Genomic DNA, 21,439 nt, shown 5'->3' with positions numbered 1-21,439 from the left:
ATGCACTATAGGCAAGAAGGTAAAATGATGCATTCATTTTGGAAAACAGTTTGGCAGTGCCTCAAAAAGTTAAACACATGGTTACGTTATGACCAAGCAATTCTATTCCTAGGTATATACCCAAGAGAATGGAAAACATACTCACATAAAAAAATTATGCATGACTGTTCATAGTGGCATTATTCATAACCACTAAAAAGTGGAAACAATCTAAATGTCCATCAACAGGAAAATGGTAAAATATGGATAGCCACCCAATGGAATATTATTCAGCTATAAAAAAAATACTGATACTTCTGTAATATAGATGAACCATGAAAACATTACTATAAGTGAAGGAAACCAGAAACAAAAGACCACGTGTTGTATGATCCCATTTATATGGGATGTCTAGCAGGCAAATCTAGAGAAACAGGAAGCAGATTAATGTTTTCCCAGGGCTGAGAGGAGCTGGTAAGGGAGGTTGACTGTTAATGGGTTGACGATTTCTTTTTGGGATGATAAAAATGCTCTGGAATTACTGGTGGTGGTTACACAACTTTGTGAATATATGACAGAGCACTGAATATACATTCTAAAAAGGTGTTATTTTATGGTACATGAGTTATATCTCAATAAAGAAAATCTAATACACCCCCTCTGATTATTTTTTTTAAGATTTATTTATTTATGATAGAGAGAGAGAGAGAGAGAGGCACAGAGACAAAGGAGGAGGGAAAAGCAGGCTCCATGCTGGGAGCCCGACGCGGGACTCAAACCCAGGACTCCAGGATCGCACCCTGGGCCAAAGGCAGGCGCCAAACCGCTGAGCCACCCAGGGATCCCCACCCCCTCTGATTATTAAAATTTTTTTAATTTGACATCAAGTCTTGGCCTCAGGGAATTTCAGCCTGCTGACTGGATGTAAATTGGTATAATCACTTTGAAAAAGTCTAACAAATACCTACCAATTCTATTCCTAGAGACATATCTATAGAAATAAGTAAAAATAAAAATGAATAAAAGAGAGAAAGCTATGGTAATAAGACAGTCTGGTATAACACAGGAATGCTGTTTGCAGCTATTTCATTAATAAGTGCTCATAACAGAAAACAACCTAAATGCCCATTAATAAAAGAATGAATATAGGGCAGCCTGGGTGGCTCAGCAGTTTGGCGCCTGCCTTCGGCCCAGCGTGTGATCCTGGAGACCCAGGATCGAGTCCCACATCTGGCTCCCTGTGCGGAGCCCGCTTCTCCCTCTGCCTGTGTCTGTGCCTCTCTGTGTCTCTCTCATGAATAAAGAAAGAAAATCTTAAAAAAAAAAAATGAATGAATACAAATAAACCTAGAGGAATTCAATCAAGGAAATATACAATTAAAATGAACTACAGCTTCGGCAAAAACAAGGGTGAATCTTGCACTGAAATTATGAGTGAAAAAAACAAGATACAAAACATAGCATGATTCTATTGACATAACATTCAAAACAAAACTAAACTTTCCTTTTTATGGCTGCAAACACAGTGGGTAAAAATCTAAAGAAAAGCAAAGAAATTACTACCATAAAAATCAGAATAGTGACTTCGACTGGGGGCAGGTATGACCAAGAAGGATATAGAAAGCATTTCCAGGACACCCAAAATGTACTACTAATCAGCATTTGGTCATTGTATGGGTGTTCCACAGAAATTATATAGAGTGTACATACAAGTATAAGTCTTATGCATTTTCCTAAATGTATACTAGGTTTTTTACCTTAATATATTTAAAGAATATTGCATATTCTCTCTTGGATATAGGGTTCTAAATGAACCCTAGGGTCATTTTTGTTATCAGTGATATACAGATTGACTACAATCTTACTTTTACAACTGATTGGTCAGTTTCTGAGAGATGAGTGTTCATAGTCTTCTAAAACCTTTAATTTCTTCTAAGATTTTGCTGTACATATTTTGAAGCAATGTTATTAAGTACAGTTCAGGGATGAAGACACCAAACCACTAAGCAGTCAAAAATCCATGTATAACTGGGCACCTGGGTGGCTCAGTCAGTTAAGCATCTGCCTTCGGCTCAGGTCCTGATCTCAGGGTCCTGGGATCAAGTCTCACACTGGGGTCCCTACTCCATGAGGAGCTTGCTTCTCCCTCTGTCTCTCACGAATAAATAAATAAAATTTTCAAGAAAAATTCACATACAACTTTTGACTCCTCAAAAGCTTAACTACAAATAGCTGGCTATTAATTGGAAGACTTGCCAACATTATAAATAGTTGATTAACATATACTTTGTATGTCATATGCATTGTATAATATATTCTTAGAATAAAGCAAACCACAGAGAAGAAAATGGTAAGAAAACATCAGAAGGGAAATACATTTATGGCACTGTACTATATCAGGAAAAAAAAATCCATGTGTAAATAGACTGCACAGTTCAAACCTGTGTTGTTAAAGGGTCAACTATTTATACAAGTTCATTTTTATTATATTGTTTTTTAGACCATTACTTTTGTCAAAATACAAAATCCCATTTTGTCATTTTTAATGCTCTAAATCCTGATTGCTTGTATTCTGGCTTGTATTACTATTGCTAAGCAGCAATTAGTACATACAGTGTTAGTATATAATTGAGCATGTATAGTATCTTTAAAATATTTTATTTGTTTATTTATTTGATTTTACTTATTTACTCATGAGAGACACAGAGAGAGAGCGAGGCAGAGACAGAAGCAGGCTCCCGGCAACAGGCCGAATGCAGGACTTGATCCTGAATCCTGGGATCAGGACCTGAGCCGAAGGCAGATGCTCAACCGCTGAGCCATCCAGGTGTCCCTTTTTGATACATTTTAAACGTTTCCTTGCCACTCTGTGCCTTTTATTAAAAGGCTATATAATAGGTCTTATTTTGCTTACATGACCTGACAGTTTTTAAAAGATTTTATTTATTTGAGAGATGGGGGGGGGGGGCAGAGGGAGAAGCAGACATCCCACTGAGCAGGGAGCTTGACATGGGGCTCAATCCTGCACCCTGAGATCATGCCCTGAGCTGAAGTCAGATGCTTACTGCTGAGCCACCTAGGTGCCCCCTGACTTGACACTTTTAATAAGTAATCTCTTAATAATGTAAGTAAGCCCACTTACATTTATTATAATAGAAATATTTTTGTTTGCTAGGCAGCCTCTAGAATGATCCTCCTAAATCTGCACTTTTGAAAATCCACATCCCCTCATAGTCCCCTCCCACATTATTCTAGGCTTGGTCTCTGTAACCAAGAGAATACATCAGAGGTGATGGCATGCTACCATCTAAATTAGGTTATCAAGCACTGTGACTTCCATCTGAGCCTCTCCTCTCCTTCATTTCACTGACTCTGGGAAAAGACACTGCCATGCTGTGAAGACATTCAATCAGCCTACAGAGAGGCCTGCCTGAGCAAGAAACTGAAGCACCTGGCCAACAGCCAGGGAGAAACCAAGGCTTGTCAACAATTGCATGAATGAAACGGGAAGTGGATACTCCAGATGTAGGGGAGTACAGCTCTGGCTGACAGCTTGACTGCAACTTCATGAAGGACCCTGGACCAAAACCAGAAGCTAAGCCACTTCCAGATTCCTGGCCACAGAAACTATGAGATGATGGCTCTGATAAGCTACTAAGTTTGGTGCTAATTTGTCACACGGCAAGAGATAACTAATAAATTTACGCTGAATTCCATGCAATTTATTTTATTTTCTATTTATATACTCCATTGTTTTCCACTAAACTTTGACCAAGTTTTCTTTCTTCCATTTGTATTTCAACATTTTTAAAGCTTTACATTCTATTTATATTCTTAATAACTAATCCATATATTTTTCTGACAAAGTCTAACATTAATAATTAACATTTTGGAGTGCCTGCATGCTCAGTCAGGACAGCATGCAACTCTTGGTCTCAAGATCCAGAGTTCAAATCCAATGCTGGGGATAGAGACTACTTAAATAAGTAATAACTTCCTCCCCCCCAAAAAACAAAAACAAACAAACAAAAACCCAAACCGAAACATAAAACCAAACCAAAATCTTAGCATGCTTTTATTTTTAATACTACCTTCTACATCATTACTTATCAGGTTTCTGTCTTCTGGAATCTTTGAGCTTGTTATTAAATTTTTAAAAGTTAAAATATCTATGTATAATTACTAATGCTAATACTAATCCATTGTTCACTCCTACTTCTTAAATCCCACTGCTGCCTTCTAAGCATGTATTTGTTCATGCGGGAGTGAATCTATGAATAATTCTTACAAACTGATCAATAAACTATTTATGGTAAACCCTTATGTTTAAAAATAATTTGCTTTCACCCTCACAGTTGAGTGATAGTTCGGCAGAGTATAGAATTCTAGGTTGACAGTTATTTTCCCACAGCACTATTTAGACACGGCTCCACTGCTGCTTTCCATTCAATGCCACAGAGAAACCTAAAGTAAAACTATAGGTGAAATATCTTTGTTTTCATAAGCCTTTAAAATTTTCTCTTTACCCTTGTTAAAAAACATTCAGTGTTAGAGTGTGCCTGCTTATCTTTGCACCACTGTATTCTACATAGCATTTGGTGCTGTGCATGTGTGTGCAAATGCACACGTGTGTGTGCATATGTGTGTTTACTCTAAAGATCCTATCTTTCTATAGGTCTAAGAACTGATCAGACATTTAAAAAAGTTAACTCTGTATTAAATTATAACAATAATACAGAAAGTACATGAAATGTCTGTGTCCTCCTTTCCCCCCCAAATTCATAGTCAAGCCCTAACCTACAGTGTGACTCTATTTAGAGATGGGGCCTCTAAGGAAGTAATTACAGTTAAAGTAAGTTATAAGGGTAGAGTCCTGATCTGATAGGACTAGGGTTTTAAGGAAGAGACAGCAGAGCATTTGCTCTTGTCCCCCTACCTCTGTGTGTGCGTGTGCGTACATGCATACACACAGAAACGCACCAAAGGTAAATCACACGAGCACATGGTGACAAGGTGGCACTCTGCAACCCAAAGGAAAGTTCTCACCAGACACAACCCTAATGGCATTCTAATCTTGAATTTTCTGTATTCCAGAACTGTGAGCAAAAATAGTTCTGTTGTGGTCCAAGTCCCTGCTCTGCTGTGTCGGGTACACTTGGACCCAAGCTCGAGCTTGTAAATAAACCCTCACATGTTTGAAAAAAAAAAAATTCTGTTGTTTAAGCCACCTAGTCTGTGGTATTTTGTTATGGTGGTCATGGCAAACTAATATAATAGGCAAACTTGGAGAGGCCCCCAGTGATTCTCAATTTCTGGTATTCATTCACTTTTCTACTCCCCAAGCACTGAACAGAGTTGACCTTTTTATCCAAGATTACAGTGCAGAAATGTTAAAATGTGGTTTCAAAGACTAGGTCATAAAAATTATTGTGACTCCTACTTGGTGCTCAGTTTGGGGGCCACAATGTTAGGAGGACATTGAACAGCCCTATGGAAAAGTCTACAGGGCAAGGAACTCAGGTGTCCTGCTAACAGCTTGCACCAAGGCACTAGTCATATGAGTGACTGACCTTGGAAGAAGACTCTTCAGCCTCCTTCAAGCCTTCTGATGACCGCAACCCTGGCCAACATCTTGATTACAACCTCAAGATAGATCTCAAGCAGGAACCAGCTAAGAACATTCCCAAATCCCTGACCTACAGAAATCATGTGGGGAAAATAAGTATTTGTCCTTTTAATCTGATTAAGTTTTTCAGTAATTTCTTATATAACCCTAGATAACTAAGTCCTAAGTGAATTATCACAAACCTACAGTGATAAAGAAAATGAACATTTCAAGCACTCCAGAAGTGCCCTACATGCCACCTTCCAGGCAGGATCATGCTTCTGCCCTAAAAATAAATATGAATTTCTAATGCTATAGATTAGTTGTACCTATTAGGTCTGAAATTAACTCAAACAGAACTATATAGAATGTATCTGTGTGTGTCTTAGTGAGACTTATACATGTGGCTATATTTAACAGTTCTTTGTTCATTTCTGTTTTTGTACACTATTGACTGTATGAATACACCACAATTTCTTTTTTGATTCTAACCTTGTCAGACATTTGGACTTCTTCCATTTGGACTGAATAGCAGCACAAACCAAGGATAGAGGATAGGATACCTCTATCCTTGGTTTGTCTTTTGACACACAAATGTATGCATTCTGTTGGGTATTTAAATAAGCCAACTGAGATTCTACTTTAGGATGCACTGAATCCACAGATCAAAATAAGAAGATATTATGGTAATGAATATTCTAATCTAAGAACAGGATATATTCCTCCATTTAATCAGGTCATACTTCTTTAACATTTTTATAATTTTTGTGTAGAGATGTACACAATTTTTGGTAGATTTATCCTAAGGATTTCATTTTGATACAAATGGTACAATATTTTAATAATTTTATTTTATTCTGGGGCACCTAGGCAGCTCAGTGGGTTAAGCATCCAATTCTTGTTTTCAGCTTAGGTTATGATCTCAGGATTCTGGAATAGAGCCCCAAGTCAGGCTCAGCAGGGAATCTATTTCCTCTCTCTCTCCCCCTCTGCCTCTCATCCTGCCCATGCACATATTCTCTCTCTCAAATCTTTTTATTTTTTTAAAAGATTTTATTTATTCATTCATGAGAGACAGAGAGAGAGAGAGAGAAAGAGAGGCAGAGACACAGGCAGAGGGAGAAGCAGGCTCCATGCAGGGAGCCCAACGTGGGACTCGATCCCGGGTCTCCAGGATTACACTCTGGGCTGAAGGCGGAGCTAAACCACTGAGCCACCTGGACTGCCCTCTCAAATCTTTTTTTAAAATTTACTTTATTTTATTTAGAGAGGGAGAAAAAGAAGAGAGAGAGGGTGGGGGTAGGGGCAGAGGGAGAGACAGAATCTTAAGCAGGCTCCACACCCAATGTGTAAGTCCAATGTGGGGTTTGGTCTCACAACCATGAGACCAAAATAAAAATCAGCCAAAATCAGGAGTCAGACACTTAACCCACTGAGCCACCCAGGAGGCCCTCAAATTTTTATTTTATTGATTGGCTGATAGAATATAGAAATAAAATCAACTTTGGATATTGACCTATCCAGTAACCTTAATAAATTCATGTATCAATTCTGATAGCTAATGCTTAGATTTTACATTCTCTCTATATATAATCATGTTGTCCACAAAGACAGTTTTATGTCCTCTTTCAAATCATTTTTTTTTTGACTTATTGCTTCAAGTATGACTTCCAACAAAATGTTGCTTTAAAAAAATACAGTTAGTAGGCATCCTTGTTTCATTTACAATTTCAAGGGGAAATCTGTAATAGTCCACCAATAAGTATAAAGTTTCTGGGGATTTTTTGATACCCTTATCAGCATAACAATGTTCCCTTCTATTCTTTGCTTTGAAAGGAGGTTTCTAATCACAAATTGTCATTGAATTTTATCAAGGATTTTTTGCATCCATTATGATACTGTTATTATTCTCCTATATTCTTTAAATGAGGAATGTTATGTTGGTTTTTGATTGTTAAATGAACCTTGCACTGCTAGAATAAATGCATATTAGGAAATTTGTTCATTATTTCTTTGTATAGCTTTTTTGTTCCAGTCTCTCACATCTCCCTCGGGAGTTCCAATTACATATCAAGAGGCATACCAATTGATATTATCCCACAGTTCTCTGAAGCTGTTTATTCTTCTTTAATCTGTTTTCTGTGTTCTTCAAATTAGTTACTTTCTATTGCTGTCTTCAAATTCACTAACTCTTTCACTGCTTTGTTAGCCATCTCTGGAATGGTGCTAAGTCTATCCAGTCAATTTTCCATTTCAGTTATCATTGGTGTGGCAGGCAGAATGGCCCCCCAGAAGTCCATGCCTTCTTCCATGGAACCTGTGAATACATTACCTTTCATGATACATACCAACCCCTGGCTGACAGCCATAAGGAAATAGAGACCTACCAATCTTTAACCACAAAGAAATGAATTTGGCCAACTACCTAAATATGATTAAAAGTGAATTCTTCCCCAAAGCCTCCAATAAGCATCAGCATCCTGCTAACATTCTGACTTTAGCCTATGAGACTCATGTCTAACCTACAGAATCATGAGATCATAAAGGGATATTATAATATCCATTATATTTGTGATCATTTGTTATGACAATAAAAACAATACAGACTTTGGAACTTGACAGTGAGGTGCTACTGTAACAAAAACCTTAAACTGTAGAACTATCTCTGGAAGAAGGCTGTGGGTAGAGGCTGATAGAATTTGGGGGGATCAGGATGAACAAAGCTTCAATCACCTTAAACAGACTGCTATTAGAAATTCTGGTCTTTAAGAACACTGCCAGTGAGAGTTCACAGACCACCTGTAGAAATCTGGTCTTGGGAGTCCATCCTTTAATAGCAGAATACACATTCTTTTCAAGTGTACATGGAACACTCTCCAGAACAGATCACATTTAGGCCATAAAACAAGTCTTAACAGATTCAAAAAGATCAAAGTCATTCCATACATCTTTTCTGACCACAATGCTATGTAACTAGAAATTAACCACAAGAAAAAATCTGGAATGGAGGTTAAGTGACATGCTATTAAACAATGAATGGGTCAACCAAAAAAAAAAAAAAAAATCAAAGAGGAAATAAAATACATGGAGACAAAAGAAAATGAAAACATAACAGTCTAAAATCTTTGGGATGCAGCAAAAGTAGTTCTAAGAGGAAAGTTTATAGCAATACAGGACTACCTCAAGAAGCAAGAAACATCTTAAATAAACAACCTAATCTTTCACCTAAAAGAACCAGAAAAAGAAAAGCAAAATCCAAAATGTGTAGAAGAAAGGAAATAAAGATTACAGCAGAAATGACACAGAAATTTAAAAATAGAACAGATCAATGAAACCAGAAGCTGGTTCTTTGAAAAGATCAACAAAATTGATAAACCCTTAGCCAGACTCATCAAAAAAGAGGATTCAAATACAAAAATTCAGAAGTGAAAGAGGAGAAATAACAACTGACACCACAGAAATACAAAAGATTTTAAGAAAATATTATGAAAAACTATATACCAGGGATCCCTGGGTGGCGCAGCGGTTTGGCGCCTGCCTTTGGCCTGGGGCGTGATCCTGGAGACCCGGGATCGAATCCCACGTCGGGCTCCTGGTGCATGGAGCCTGCTTCTCCCTCTGCCTGTGTCTTTGCCTCTCTCTCTCTCTCTCTGTGTGTGACTATCATAAATAAATAAAAATTAAAAAAAGAAAAACTATATACCAAACAAATTGGACAACATAGAAGAAATGGATAAATTTCTAGAAATGTAACCTTCCAAAACTGAGTCAGAAAGAAATAGAAAACTTAAACAGGTTACCAGCAATGAAATTGAATCCTTAATCAAAAAACTCCAAATAAACAAAAGTCCAGGACCAGATGGCTTCACAGGTGAATTCTACCAAACATTTAAAGAATAGTTAATATCTATTCCTCTCAAACTATTCCCAAAAATAGAAGAGGGTGGAAAACTATGAGACCTGTATTGCCCTGCCCTCACACCAAAACCAGATAAAAGGCACTATAAAAAAATACTATCTGTAATAACAGATACAAAAATCTTCATTACACTATTAGCAAATTGGGGCACCTGAGTGGCATAGTCAGTTAAGCATCCTACTCTTGGTTTCAGCTTAGGTCCTGTGCCAGGCTCCACACTCAGTGCAGAGTCTGCTTGAGTTTCTCTCTCCCTCTCCCTCTGCCCCTCCCACTCATGCTCTCTTTCTCTCTAAAATAAATAAATAGATCTTAAAAAACATATTAGCAAATTGAATCCAATGATCCATTAAAAAAAAAAATCATTCACCACAATCAAGTGACTTATTCCCATGATGAAAGGGTGGTTAAACATTTGCAAATCAATCAACATGATATATCCCATCAATAAGAGAAAGGATAAAAGCCACATGATCACTTTAATAGATGCAGAAAAAGCATCATTCATGAATGAATGAAAAGCTTTCAGCTTTTCCCTAATATCAGGAACAAGACAAGGATGTCCACTCTCATCACTTTTATTCAACATAGTACTGGAAGTCCTAGCCACAGCAAGCAGACAAGAAAGAGGAATAAAAGGAATCCAAATTAGTAAGAAGAGTAAAACTTTCACTATTTGCATATACTATACATAGAAAACCCTAAAGACTCCACCAAAAATCTACAAGAACTGATAAATTAATTGAGGTCACAGATTAAAAAAAAATCAGTGATTTTTGATTAGTCTAATAATAAAGAAACAGAAAGGAATTAAGGCAATCCCTTTTACAATTGCACCAAAAATAATAAAATACCTCAGAATAAACTTAACCAAGAAGGTGAAAACCTTGTACTCTGAAAACTATAAAACACTGATGAAAGAAATTGAAGATGACACAAATGGAAAAATATTCCATGCTCATGAACTGGAAAAACAAATATTGTTAAATGTCCATGTTAGGGGTTCCTGGGTAGCTCAGTTGGTTAAGTGCCTGCCTTTGGCTCAGGTCATGATCTTGGGGTCCTGGGATCCAGTCCTGGGTCCAGCTCCCTGCTCAGCATGGAGCCTGCTTCTCCCTCTGTCTCTCCTCCTGCTTGTGTATACTCTCTCTCTTGCTCAAATAAATAAATAAAATCTTTAAGGTAAAATAAAATAAAATGTCCATACTACCCAAAACAATCAACAGATTTAATGCAATCCATATCAAAATATCAGCAGCATTTTTTTACTGAACTAGAACAATCCTAAAATTTGTACATAAAAATATGTACTATAAAGGACCCCGAATAGCCAAAGCAATCTTGAAAAACAACAAAAATGCTAGAGGTATCACAATTCCAGATTTCAAGTTACATTGCAAAGCTATAGCAATCTAGGCAATATGGCAGTGCATGAAAACAGATACATAGACTCATGGAACAGAACAGAAAGCCCAGAAGCAAACTCACAAATAGAAGGTCAACTAATCTTTGACAAAAGAGGCAAGAATATGCAATGGGAAACAGTCTCTTCAACAAATGGTGTTGGGAAAACTGGACAGCTACACATGAAGGAATGAAACCAAACCATTTTCTTACACCATGCACAAAAATAAGCTCAAAATGGATTAAAGACCTAACTGTGAGACCTGAAAGCATAAAAAAAACCTACATGAGATTGCCGTAGCAATATTTTTCTAGATATGCCTCCTGAGGCAAAGGAAACAAAAGCAAAAATAAACTATAGGGATTTCATCAGAATAAAAGGCTTCTGCACAGCAAAGGAAACAATCAATAAAATTAAAAGGCAACCTACTAAATGGGAGAGGATATTTGCAAATGACATATCTGATTAAGAGTTAGTGTCCAAAAATACATAAAGAACTTCTAAAACTCACTGAGAAAACAAATTATCCAACTAAACATGGGCAAAAGACATGAATAGACATTTTCTCCAAAGATGATCAAAAGACACATGAAAAAATGCTCAACATCACTCATCACCAGAGAAATGCAAACCAAAACCACAATAAGTTATCACCTCACACCTGTCAGAATGGCTAAAATAAAAAACATGAGAAACAACAAGTGTTGGTGAGAATGTGGAGAAAAAAGTACACTCGTGCACTGTTGGTGGGAATGCAAACTAGTGAAGCCACTAGGGAAGACAATATGGAGGTTTCTCAAAAAGTTAAAAAATATAACTATCCCATGATCCAGTAATCACACTACTGGGTATTTACCCAAAAAAATACAAAAACACTAATTCAAAAGGATACATGCACCCCAATGTTTATTGCAGATTATTTATAATAACCAAATTATGGAAGTGGCCCAAGTGTTTGTCAATAGATCAATGGATAAAGAAGACAGGTTGTGTGTACACACACACACACACACACACACACACACAATGGAATATTATTCAGCTATAAGGAAGAATAAAATCTTATCATTTGCAACAACATGGATGGAGCTCAAGAGTATAATGTTGGGCAGCCCAGGTGGCGCAATGGTTTAGCACCGCCTTTGGCCTGGGGCCTGATCCTGGAGTCCGGGATCGAGTCCCACGTCCAGCTCCCTACGTGGGGCCTGCTTCTCCCTCTGCCTGTGTCTCTGCCTCTCTCTCTCTGTGTCTCTCATGAATAAATGAAAAAAATCTTAAAAAAAAAAAAGAGAAAGAGTATAATGCTAAGTAAAATAAGAGAAAAATATATTATTTCACTCCTACGGAACTTAGGAAACAAAACAAATGAACAAAGGAAAAAGAGAGATGGAGGGAAAGAAATAGACTCTTAACTATAGAGAACTTAGGGTTACCAGAAGGTGGGGGGCACAGGGAAGAAGAAATAGGTGATGGTGACTAACAAGTGCACTTGTCTCGATGAGGAATGGATGACATCATGCAATTCTTGAAGCACTCTATTGTACACCTGAAACTAACAGAACACTATACTGGAATTAAAAAGGAAGGAAGGATGGATGGAAGGCAGGAAAGGAGGAAAGAAAGAAAGAAATCCAGTCTTGGAGAATCCTGTAAGAGCAAGAAGGAAGAGGTTATTGTAAACTGGAGTAAGGTAGGTCCTTGTTATAGGTCGGCAGAGAGATTAGAGAAACTGTGTCCTGCAGTTACGTGGAAAGCATAACTTGTAAATGATGAACCTGGCTCTTCACTTGAGGGAATTCCCAAGGAAAGTGTTGAAGGGTGGTTTCATCTTGCTGCATATAGTAAAAATGTAAAAGGACAAATTCCACCAGTGGGCAGTAGCTTCAGCCTCTGGCCATGAGTTCCAGCCTGCCTGTGATCTTCCCTTCCCGACAGCCTGCCCTAGTGATCTCAGACTTGCTTAGTACACCCGGGGTGTGGAGCCAAAAAAACTAAAAATTAAAATTTAAGTTAAAAAAAAAAAAAGATGAATCTTGACTGTATAGAACTTTAAAGCTCTGGAATTTCTTTTTAGTTCCCTTTTTATAGTTTGCATTTCCCTTGCTCATTTATTACAACTATTTCCTATTAAAGTCTTGAAAACATCTTTTATAAATCTGTTAAAGTTTTTGTCTGGTAATTCCAATGTCCAGGTCATATCAGAGTCAGTGTCTGTTGACTGCTTTTTCTCAACTACTGGTCACAATTTCCAAAGTCTTTGCACTTCTTTCAATTTTTTACTACATGTAAACATTGTGAACGACAGGATGCAAAGATTCTGGAATTTTTGTTTCTCTAGCAGGCAGTTAGTTAATCTGGCTGGGATCAAACTCCAAACTTGATCTCTTCCGCCGTGAGGTGCAGCTGAATTCTCCACTCAGTTTTTTCGGTTCACAGCTACTTTTTGCCGCACTTCCTAGTCTTCCCCTACATACATATAGTTCAGTAGTCAACCATGGAGCTTTGCAGAGTTTGAGATTGATTTGGGGGCTTACCCCAATTGTGGTTCCCTCCTTTCCAGGATTTCCACCATAGGTTTTCATCACTCTTCTAATCTCAAACTACGTTCTGACCCCTCTGTCCAGTAAATACTATGGCTTTCTGTGATTCCACATCCAGGAATTGGAGGATCTCAGAAGACTAAACGGAAATATACAAATCTCACTTAGTATAGCTTCTGCCTTTCAGGCATCAACTTCCCTCCACTTTTTGCCTACTTTTCACCACTCACCAGTACTTTCAAATAGTGGTGGGTTTTCCTATTTGGGGAGGGAGGCAAAGTTTTGTACCAATGATGTAAGTATTTGCAGTAAGCTAATATGACCAAGCTGTTCTACCATTCCCAGAAGCAGGAAGCTCAACTGAATTTTTTTTTTTTTAATATTCCACTTTATCTTCTCTGTTGACATTTATGCTAGATCTCCTATTTTTTCTTTAGTGGTTACTCAAGAGATTATAATATCCATCCTTATATTGTAAGTCTGCCATCAAATAATACAACTTCATGAACGTAAGAACCTTAAAAATGTGGAATTAATTCTCTTTTCCTCCTTCATGCCCTTTAAATAAATCATTAAATGCAGCACTTTAACATTCTTTTATAAAAATAAAAGGAGCAAACAAGATTCTTAATGCCACTTCCAGCTTTCATATTTAATTATTGCACATCCTATGATCTATAAGGTTTTTTTGTTCAGTTTCTTATTGTATTATTGGCAATTGTAATCTATTAAATATATATACCAGAGCATACATGAAGGTAAAAAAAAAAAAAAAGTTGCATGACTTAGAATCCCATGAATTTTCTTAATTTGGAAAACACCAAATCCATCTGTAAAATCAGCACTACCCAAAAAATATTCACAAAGGAAATAAACTTGGAAGGCATGTTAACCAGCAAAGAGAAAATTACTTAGGTTTAGTTGAAGATACTTACCCCTCTTCGTTTTCTTTTAGTAAGCGACTGGCAATTCGGATCAGCATGCAGTAAGCAAACTGTGATTTGAGACTGGATTTCGTAAACTTATTCAACATCTTAGAAACAGCAAGGCGATCATTCTTTTTAAGGTGATACAGGACTCCCAATGCATGGTACTAAAGAACAAGAAAAAAGATGTACCATACAGGAAGCTGAGGAGGAAGATGACAAACTCCCAGGAAAATAAAATCATTTGGAACTAGATTTCTAGTAAAAAGATACCCAAGTCAAACGTACACAAATAGAACATCTTTTTCATATTGAATCAAAAAGCAAGACTGAAAGGATAAGAGTTTCACCCTCAGAAATTATAGATTCAGATTGGATAAACAGTATTAAAAGAGGTGACATACAATCCGAAGATGGCTCTAGCAGGTTCAGCACTGCCCCACACATCCTTAGTACAAAGGCTCTTGGGTCCCAGGTCTCTGTTTGTGGCTTTAAGTCATCTGTGGCCATGTTAGTAGTTAAAGGAGTAATCTCCTAAAGCAGGCTTAAGGAGTGTAATTATCGTGGCACTTTGTGTAAAAACACAACGATCAGAGTTAAGAGAGCGAGAATGTTTCTTAAGGGAAAAATTACTGCTCTATTTACTCATAAATAAATATGCTAACATAAGAAGTTGTAAACACTGAAAAGGGATGAATAAGTATCTTCTCAAGCACAAATGGGGTACTTCACACAAAATTGCCAGTTAAGATTTTAATCGTGTTCCTTTTATTTAGGAGTTAAAGAATATCAAAAGGAGATCTTCCCAACAAGATGGTTTTTAAGTTTCAGAAAATAAGAATTATTCTTCACTGTTTAATGCCTATGATAACCAAATTCTGCAAAGCTTAGACTTGGACGGCCTTCTTCACAAATTATTTTTCAAATAAAGGACAGAAATGCAGCATGAGGGACCTTTGGAAGAAGCATCTCCAACTACCACTGAATGTAAGAATCTTGCCTGAACATTCCTACAGCTTGTACAAAACTCTAGCAGGACCTCAGACAATAATTCTAATTAGTGGGATACCCACTTGAGAATATGTACTAATAGGCTGCTCAATATTAGCCTTTAGCTAATACACATCTGGGGAATCCATGCATTGCCCCTAAAATGGAGGGTAAAGAAAGCTGGCCTCAAGACCCAATGTGACTCAATGGCAGTACCTGGACCATAATGTTGTCACTGGAAGCAGCTTCTTGGGCTTCATTGACCCAACGCTTAACCACATCATGGCTTATCTTCATCATGTGCTAGACACAGAGCAAAGGAAAAGTATATCATGCATGGTCACTAGAGGTTTGCAAGCATGAGCTGGTTTTCTTAGAAAATCACTAACAGGCATTGCCATATGGAAAAGAGACAACTCTGTAGCTTTTAGGAATTTCAAGTCTCTACTCGCAAGGCAACTAATAAATCAGAAACTTTTGCCAAGACGAGTGTGTGTTTGTGGGCTGAGAAAGGTGTATGAAAGGACGTTATAAGAGGGGAAGGACAGCAAAGGAAAGGCTAGTGAATAGAATGGTGCTTCTGTAATGTGCACATTCTAGGTTTTACTTCCAGGAAACTCACCTGGAAGGAAAAACAAAAAACAAAAAAACAAAACAAAACAAAACAAAAAAACCCAGGATACTGATATGTCCCCTGCTGTAAAACTTGACCAATTATATTCCAGACTCAGAACCTTTGGCAATTCTGACAACCTAATCCATTTACACAGGAACAACCAATTTTAATCAAATGCAATGTGATAAGGCTGTAATGAATGCATTTTGTTTTGATAAAAAGGCGGAAAAAGGGCAGCCCTGGTGGTCCAGCGCTGCCTTCGGCCCCGGGGTGTGATCCTGGAGACCCGGGATCGAGACCTACATGGGGCTCCCTGTATGGAGCCTGCTTCTCCCTCTGCCTGTGTCTTGCCTTTCTCTATCTGTCATGAATAAATAAATAAAATCTTTAAAAAAAAAAAAAGGCGGAAAAAAAGGTAAAAGAAATTTAGTAGCGGAATGGGAGGTTGGATTGAAGGATACCACTAAGGAAGCAGAGGAAAAAGAGGCAGGAGGTAGAAAGTACAGGGACAGAGAAAGATTTAAAAAATAAAAATTTGGGATCCCTGGGTGGCGCAGCGGTTTAGCGCCTGCCTTTGGCCCAGGGCGCGATCCTGGAGACCCGGGATCGAATCCCACGTCGGGCTCCCGGTGCATGGAGCCTGCTTCTCCCTCTGCCTGTGTCTCTGCCTCTCTCTCTCTCTCTCTGTGACTATCATAAATAAATTAAAAATAAATAAAAAATAAAAATTTTTAAAAATCAGCCAATGTCTTCCCTGTCTGCCATCTCATCCTTACCCCCCATCTTCATGGTGTATTCAACGGAACTTTCTGGTTATCAAAACCTTTCAACATGAAAATTTCATGTTTTTAAACTGCCCATGTTCATGCTCCCTGATAAAACACTATGGGAGAAAGTTAACACAGATGTATATGGCTTTCTGAATGTTTCATTTGTGAGACGTCACAGTGATACTTTGTTTCTGCCATAGAAACTGTAGCACCCTGAAGAACCCCGCAGCTACTTGTTCACTTACTAAGGAAGATACCAATGCTGAGCTGGATACGCTGGAGACTTTATCCACAATGGCCTGCTTCATGTATCTTTCGATGGCCTGCAACATTGTTCCCTGATAACATGCATAAAGAAAAAGCTGTTGAAGCAAAACATTTTCACCCAAAATCACCGCTTCAAAATAATTTACAAAAAACGGTCATCTATTTGTTTCTGTGCAAATATTTAGAATGCATTAAAAGGATTATCATATAATAGAGTAATCCTATGCCCCAGGGCAGGACCCAGACAACTGAGTGGAATCTTCAAAGAGGACTATTTTAAGAGCACATGGAAGGAAAAAAATGAACTGTTCAATAAAGAAATCAACTGTCTCAAAGGGAGAATCCCTGTTCGAGGAAAGGTGTACGTAGAGGCTCAACTTATCAGGGATGTTATAAAAGAAATTCCTAGATGGGGGTGGAGTAGTTTTGAAATTCTGAAGATCCCTCTGTATGAAGGAGATGTGATTTATATGGATTGCATAGGGTCCTATAAATCAAATGTAATCCCTATTTTAGATACCTAAGAATTAAATGTTTAATATACTACTATAGTGAGCCCTCAACATGAAATCCTCTGAAAATGAAGTTCTTTTTAAATATAACTGGAAGAAAGTTTATCCCTGGGAAGGTGGTAGCGGATGAAGATGTGTAAACAGCCTAAGATCAATATTCAAATAGCCTTATTGCTAGCACTAGCAATAACAGTGAGCAGCAAAAAACACTGTACCATTTCTGTTATTCCTCTTAGAATCCAGATTTACCATTTGCTCTTTCTTTAACACCTTTAAAACTTGAGAAGATTGTAAACATACACATAAAATATACCCAAGCATGAATATAGCTGAAATATTAGTCAACATGCTTGACAATGCCCAGCTTGCCCTTTATTTTTTTTCCTGCCCTTTATTTTAACCTTTCTGACTCAGAGTTCCTAGAAAGGGACAGCCTAACATACTCTATAACCTCATCTCTCCAGATCTGAGGGACTAAATCAAGGTTAAATGCCCGACTCAGATCTATATGGTTTCAGGCCACTGGCAGGCTGATGACTAACCAGGTTCTCTCAAATATTTCAATGAGGCGGCCTAGGCCTGGTGAAATCTTGCAGCTGAATTCTTTAGAGCTGCCTTATTTCTTGGTCTGTCTGTTGTAAGCTTTACCTCAATTCTGAGAGATCTATTTCCTATAATAAAGTTGAAAAAAATAAAAAAAACTAAATTCAAATGGGTTTTGGTTGCCTGCAAGCAATGTTCCCGGACTATGACAAAATTCCATGAGGGCAAATATAGAAAGAAATTAATCTAAATAAACAAAAGGAAAAGACAATCTGAACCAAAAAAAAAAAAAAGCCTGGAGGCACAAAAGCCGTTCTGGTGGTCATGTTTCCCTAATACAGAAGATTCACAAAGTCAGACTAGGGAATCCTATTAAATTTACATGGCCACCTGTAGATAAACACAGTGTCCCTTTTTATGCCTCAGTAAACAAAGAGAACTTACATCAGTGATTCTGCAGAGAGCCCTGATGGCTGGGCCTCGGTACACATCTTCCTTTCCAGTCATGTCCTTAGTCAGACTAAGAAAAATCAAATGAGTTGCCATGAAATCAATTAACATCTCTCCTGTGGAGTCCACCCCTAGCTAATTCCAATTGTCCCCATAATTATCTTAATGCAGCTATTCATTCAGCAAATATTCACTGAGTGTGTTCTGTAAATATTAAAACTATTGGGTAGAAGGCTGTTCTAAATCCTAAGAATACAGCAATGAGCAAATCAAAGTCTTTACCTTCGTGGAGCTGAACTACTCATGAGAAGAGAGATAAAATACTTTACCACATAAACAAAATATATAATTTTCAATGCTGGTAACTGGCATAAAAAGTAAAGACAATGATCTAGAGAGCCACTGGCTGAAATGTCCCCAAATCCTTTTTTTTTAATCTTTTTTTTTTTTAAGATTTTATTTATTTATTCATGATAGTCACACACACAGAGAGAGAGAGGCAGAGACACAGGCAGAGGGAGAAGCAGGCTCCATGCAGGAAGCCCGACGTGGGATTTGATCCCGGGTCTCCAGGATCGTGCCCTGGGCCAGAGGCAGGCGCCAAACCACTGCGCCACCCAGGGATCCCTCCCCAAATCCTTAAAACCCATCAGACTAGACAACTCCTTAAGAGACACAGACTAAAATGATTAACTCACGACATTGTGCTCTTTCTCACTAATGGCTTTCTAAAATGACAACTGTCAGTGGCTCCAGAACTTTCTACTGTGTTGCAAAAATAATCAGAGGAGTGTGGATGGAGCTACTACACCCCATGTCCATACTTTTAAAGAGGTTTTTTTTTTTTTTTTTTTAGCCTTTATACTCTATCATTCACCTTTTATCTTCCTATCCTGTGTCCTCTACATATTTACCCTGCCCCCAAACTGACTATCCATCCCCTACCCCTCTGGCCTTCCCTTCACAGGATCCAAAATAGCCAAGAACTCCAACTCCCTCCTCCATCAAGGGGCCAAGAGGAGAAAGTTGTGAAGAACTGATAGCCCAATTTCTCTATTTTTTTTTTAGTTATAAAAGTATTTTCATATAAGAGTACACACCTTGAAAACATCCAGAAAGATATAAAAAATATAAAGTCTAAGTCTCGCCTCACCCACCCCAGCCTGTAGTGCCACTCAAGTAAAGACAGTCATTGTGAACAGCTGCTTATGTTTTCTTAAGGGATTTTTTAAATGTATATATATATATATATATATATATATATATAACCATAGAGACATTAAAATGTATGCAAATGAATCTCTACTCTTCTGGCACCTCCCTTTTTCACTTAATATATCTTAAGAATCTTTCCCCATTGGTAGATTTTATATGATACAGAGAGAGAGTGAGCATGCATGTGCATAAGCAGATGGAGAGGGAGAAGCAGGCTTTCTACTGAGCAGGGAGCCCAATGAGGGACTCAATCCCAGGACCCCGGGATCATGACCTGAGCCAAAGGCAGATACTAACTGGATGGGGCCACCTAGGCACCCCCCCATTGGTAGACTTTAAAAAAAAATTTAGGTATCTATATATTTTTAATATCCAAATATATATCTAAAATGTCATTTTAATAGTAGCACGGATTTCCACTGTTTGGATATAAATAATTTATCAACCCATCTTTTTACTAATATTTGAATGTTTCTAATTAGATAAAAACTGAGGCTTGGCAGGTTCAGTTTCTTCTGAGGTCTCTCTCCTTGGCTTGTGCATTACATGAAAGCAGCCATGCACAATACATGAAAAATAGGAATGGCTGTGTTCCAATAAAACTTTATTTACAAAACGAGGCAGCAGTTTCAGCCACGGGCCAGTTTGCCAACTGCTGCTCTGCACTGCAGTCTTAGTTTGGGCTGCCCTGACAAAGGCTTACAGACAGGTAGTTTATTTGGGAATGTGCTCTGAGGGAAGAGAAGTGAAGATAGGGAGGTGAACAAAGAAGGAGGGAAACTAATACAAAGAAATTAAGGAGCCTTGTGAAATACATGTGGGAAGCACAATTCCAAGGGATGAAGAGAAAAGAATTGACCCACTAGGTCTTAGACCCTGGCTGAGAGCTAATCCCAGAGTGTTTACTCCCCATTCGGTTAACATTCACATGGTAACTCCCACACGTAAGTCCCAAGTGAGCACATTGGAGTGCCAGAGAAATTGCAGGGCAAGAAGTGAAACACTCAGTGTATGCTTGGAGTGAGGTACTACTGACACAAGGAGCTGGCCCCTGCACAGCATAGCTGACCACAAGCACAGCTGGGATCAAAGAGAAGGCCTGAGAAAACGTGAGGTGGCTCAACACCAGCACCCAGGAGAGTCCATCCTTTGCACCTCTCAAATTTGAACATGTCTTCCATTAAATCTACCCTATCACTGAGTCTTCAAGATGGTAACCATCCACTATCTCTACAAGAAACAGGAAAGTTAGCAGAGTATGGTATAATCCCTGCTGCTACACAACACATTCCAAAGTCATCGTTTATGGTCACCATCTCCTTCCCATAATCACCCATTTTCTATTTCGCTCACTCTTAGCCAGCACTTTGTCTCATCTTGGTCAGTTGTCTAGTAAGTGACTCAAACCTTCATTACAAAGGATCTGAGGTCTTTGTTGGAGATTTACCAGGGCTGGACCATTGGTTGTTCCCCATCCTCTCTTCACCACCGTCTCAGGCATGAACACATCAAAATATACTCAAGGAAATACCCTGAATTCTAAATACGGTCCTCTCTTCCATGTCTGTATAGCAACAAGCCTAGCTACTGACAGTGATCAAGGTCAGTTACCTCTAGGAGTACAGCCCTCTTGTCTTTATCTGCTGGTCCACTGGCATAAATAATACAAAGTGGCCTAACAGTAGTCATCATTTCAAACATGCCA

The 21,439-nt window shown here is 38.2% G+C and overlaps 1 protein-coding gene across 1 annotated transcript in view; it reads right to left on the bottom strand.

Moving 5' to 3' along the window:
• The window catches only part of COPG2 (COPI coat complex subunit gamma 2), a 112,494-nt gene that overhangs the window by 65,006 nt on the left and 26,049 nt on the right, over window positions 1-21,439 (bottom strand). The window contains exons 6-9 of the mRNA XM_055307518.1: window positions 18,514-18,589; window positions 16,993-17,085; window positions 15,578-15,664; window positions 14,381-14,538 (exon numbers count right to left, since the gene is read on the bottom strand). Coding sequence (XP_055163493.1) covers window positions 14,381-14,538; window positions 15,578-15,664; window positions 16,993-17,085; window positions 18,514-18,589 — 414 coding nt within the window. The remainder of the gene's footprint in view (window positions 1-14,380; window positions 14,539-15,577; window positions 15,665-16,992; window positions 17,086-18,513; window positions 18,590-21,439) is intronic.

The sequence above is a fragment of the Nyctereutes procyonoides genome, unplaced genomic scaffold (assembly GCF_905146905.1).
Source record: "Nyctereutes procyonoides isolate TBG_1078 unplaced genomic scaffold, NYPRO_anot_genome, whole genome shotgun sequence".
Classification (NCBI taxonomy): Eukaryota; Metazoa; Chordata; class Mammalia; order Carnivora; family Canidae; genus Nyctereutes; species Nyctereutes procyonoides.
This window is presented reverse-complemented; position numbering and strand designations above follow the sequence as displayed.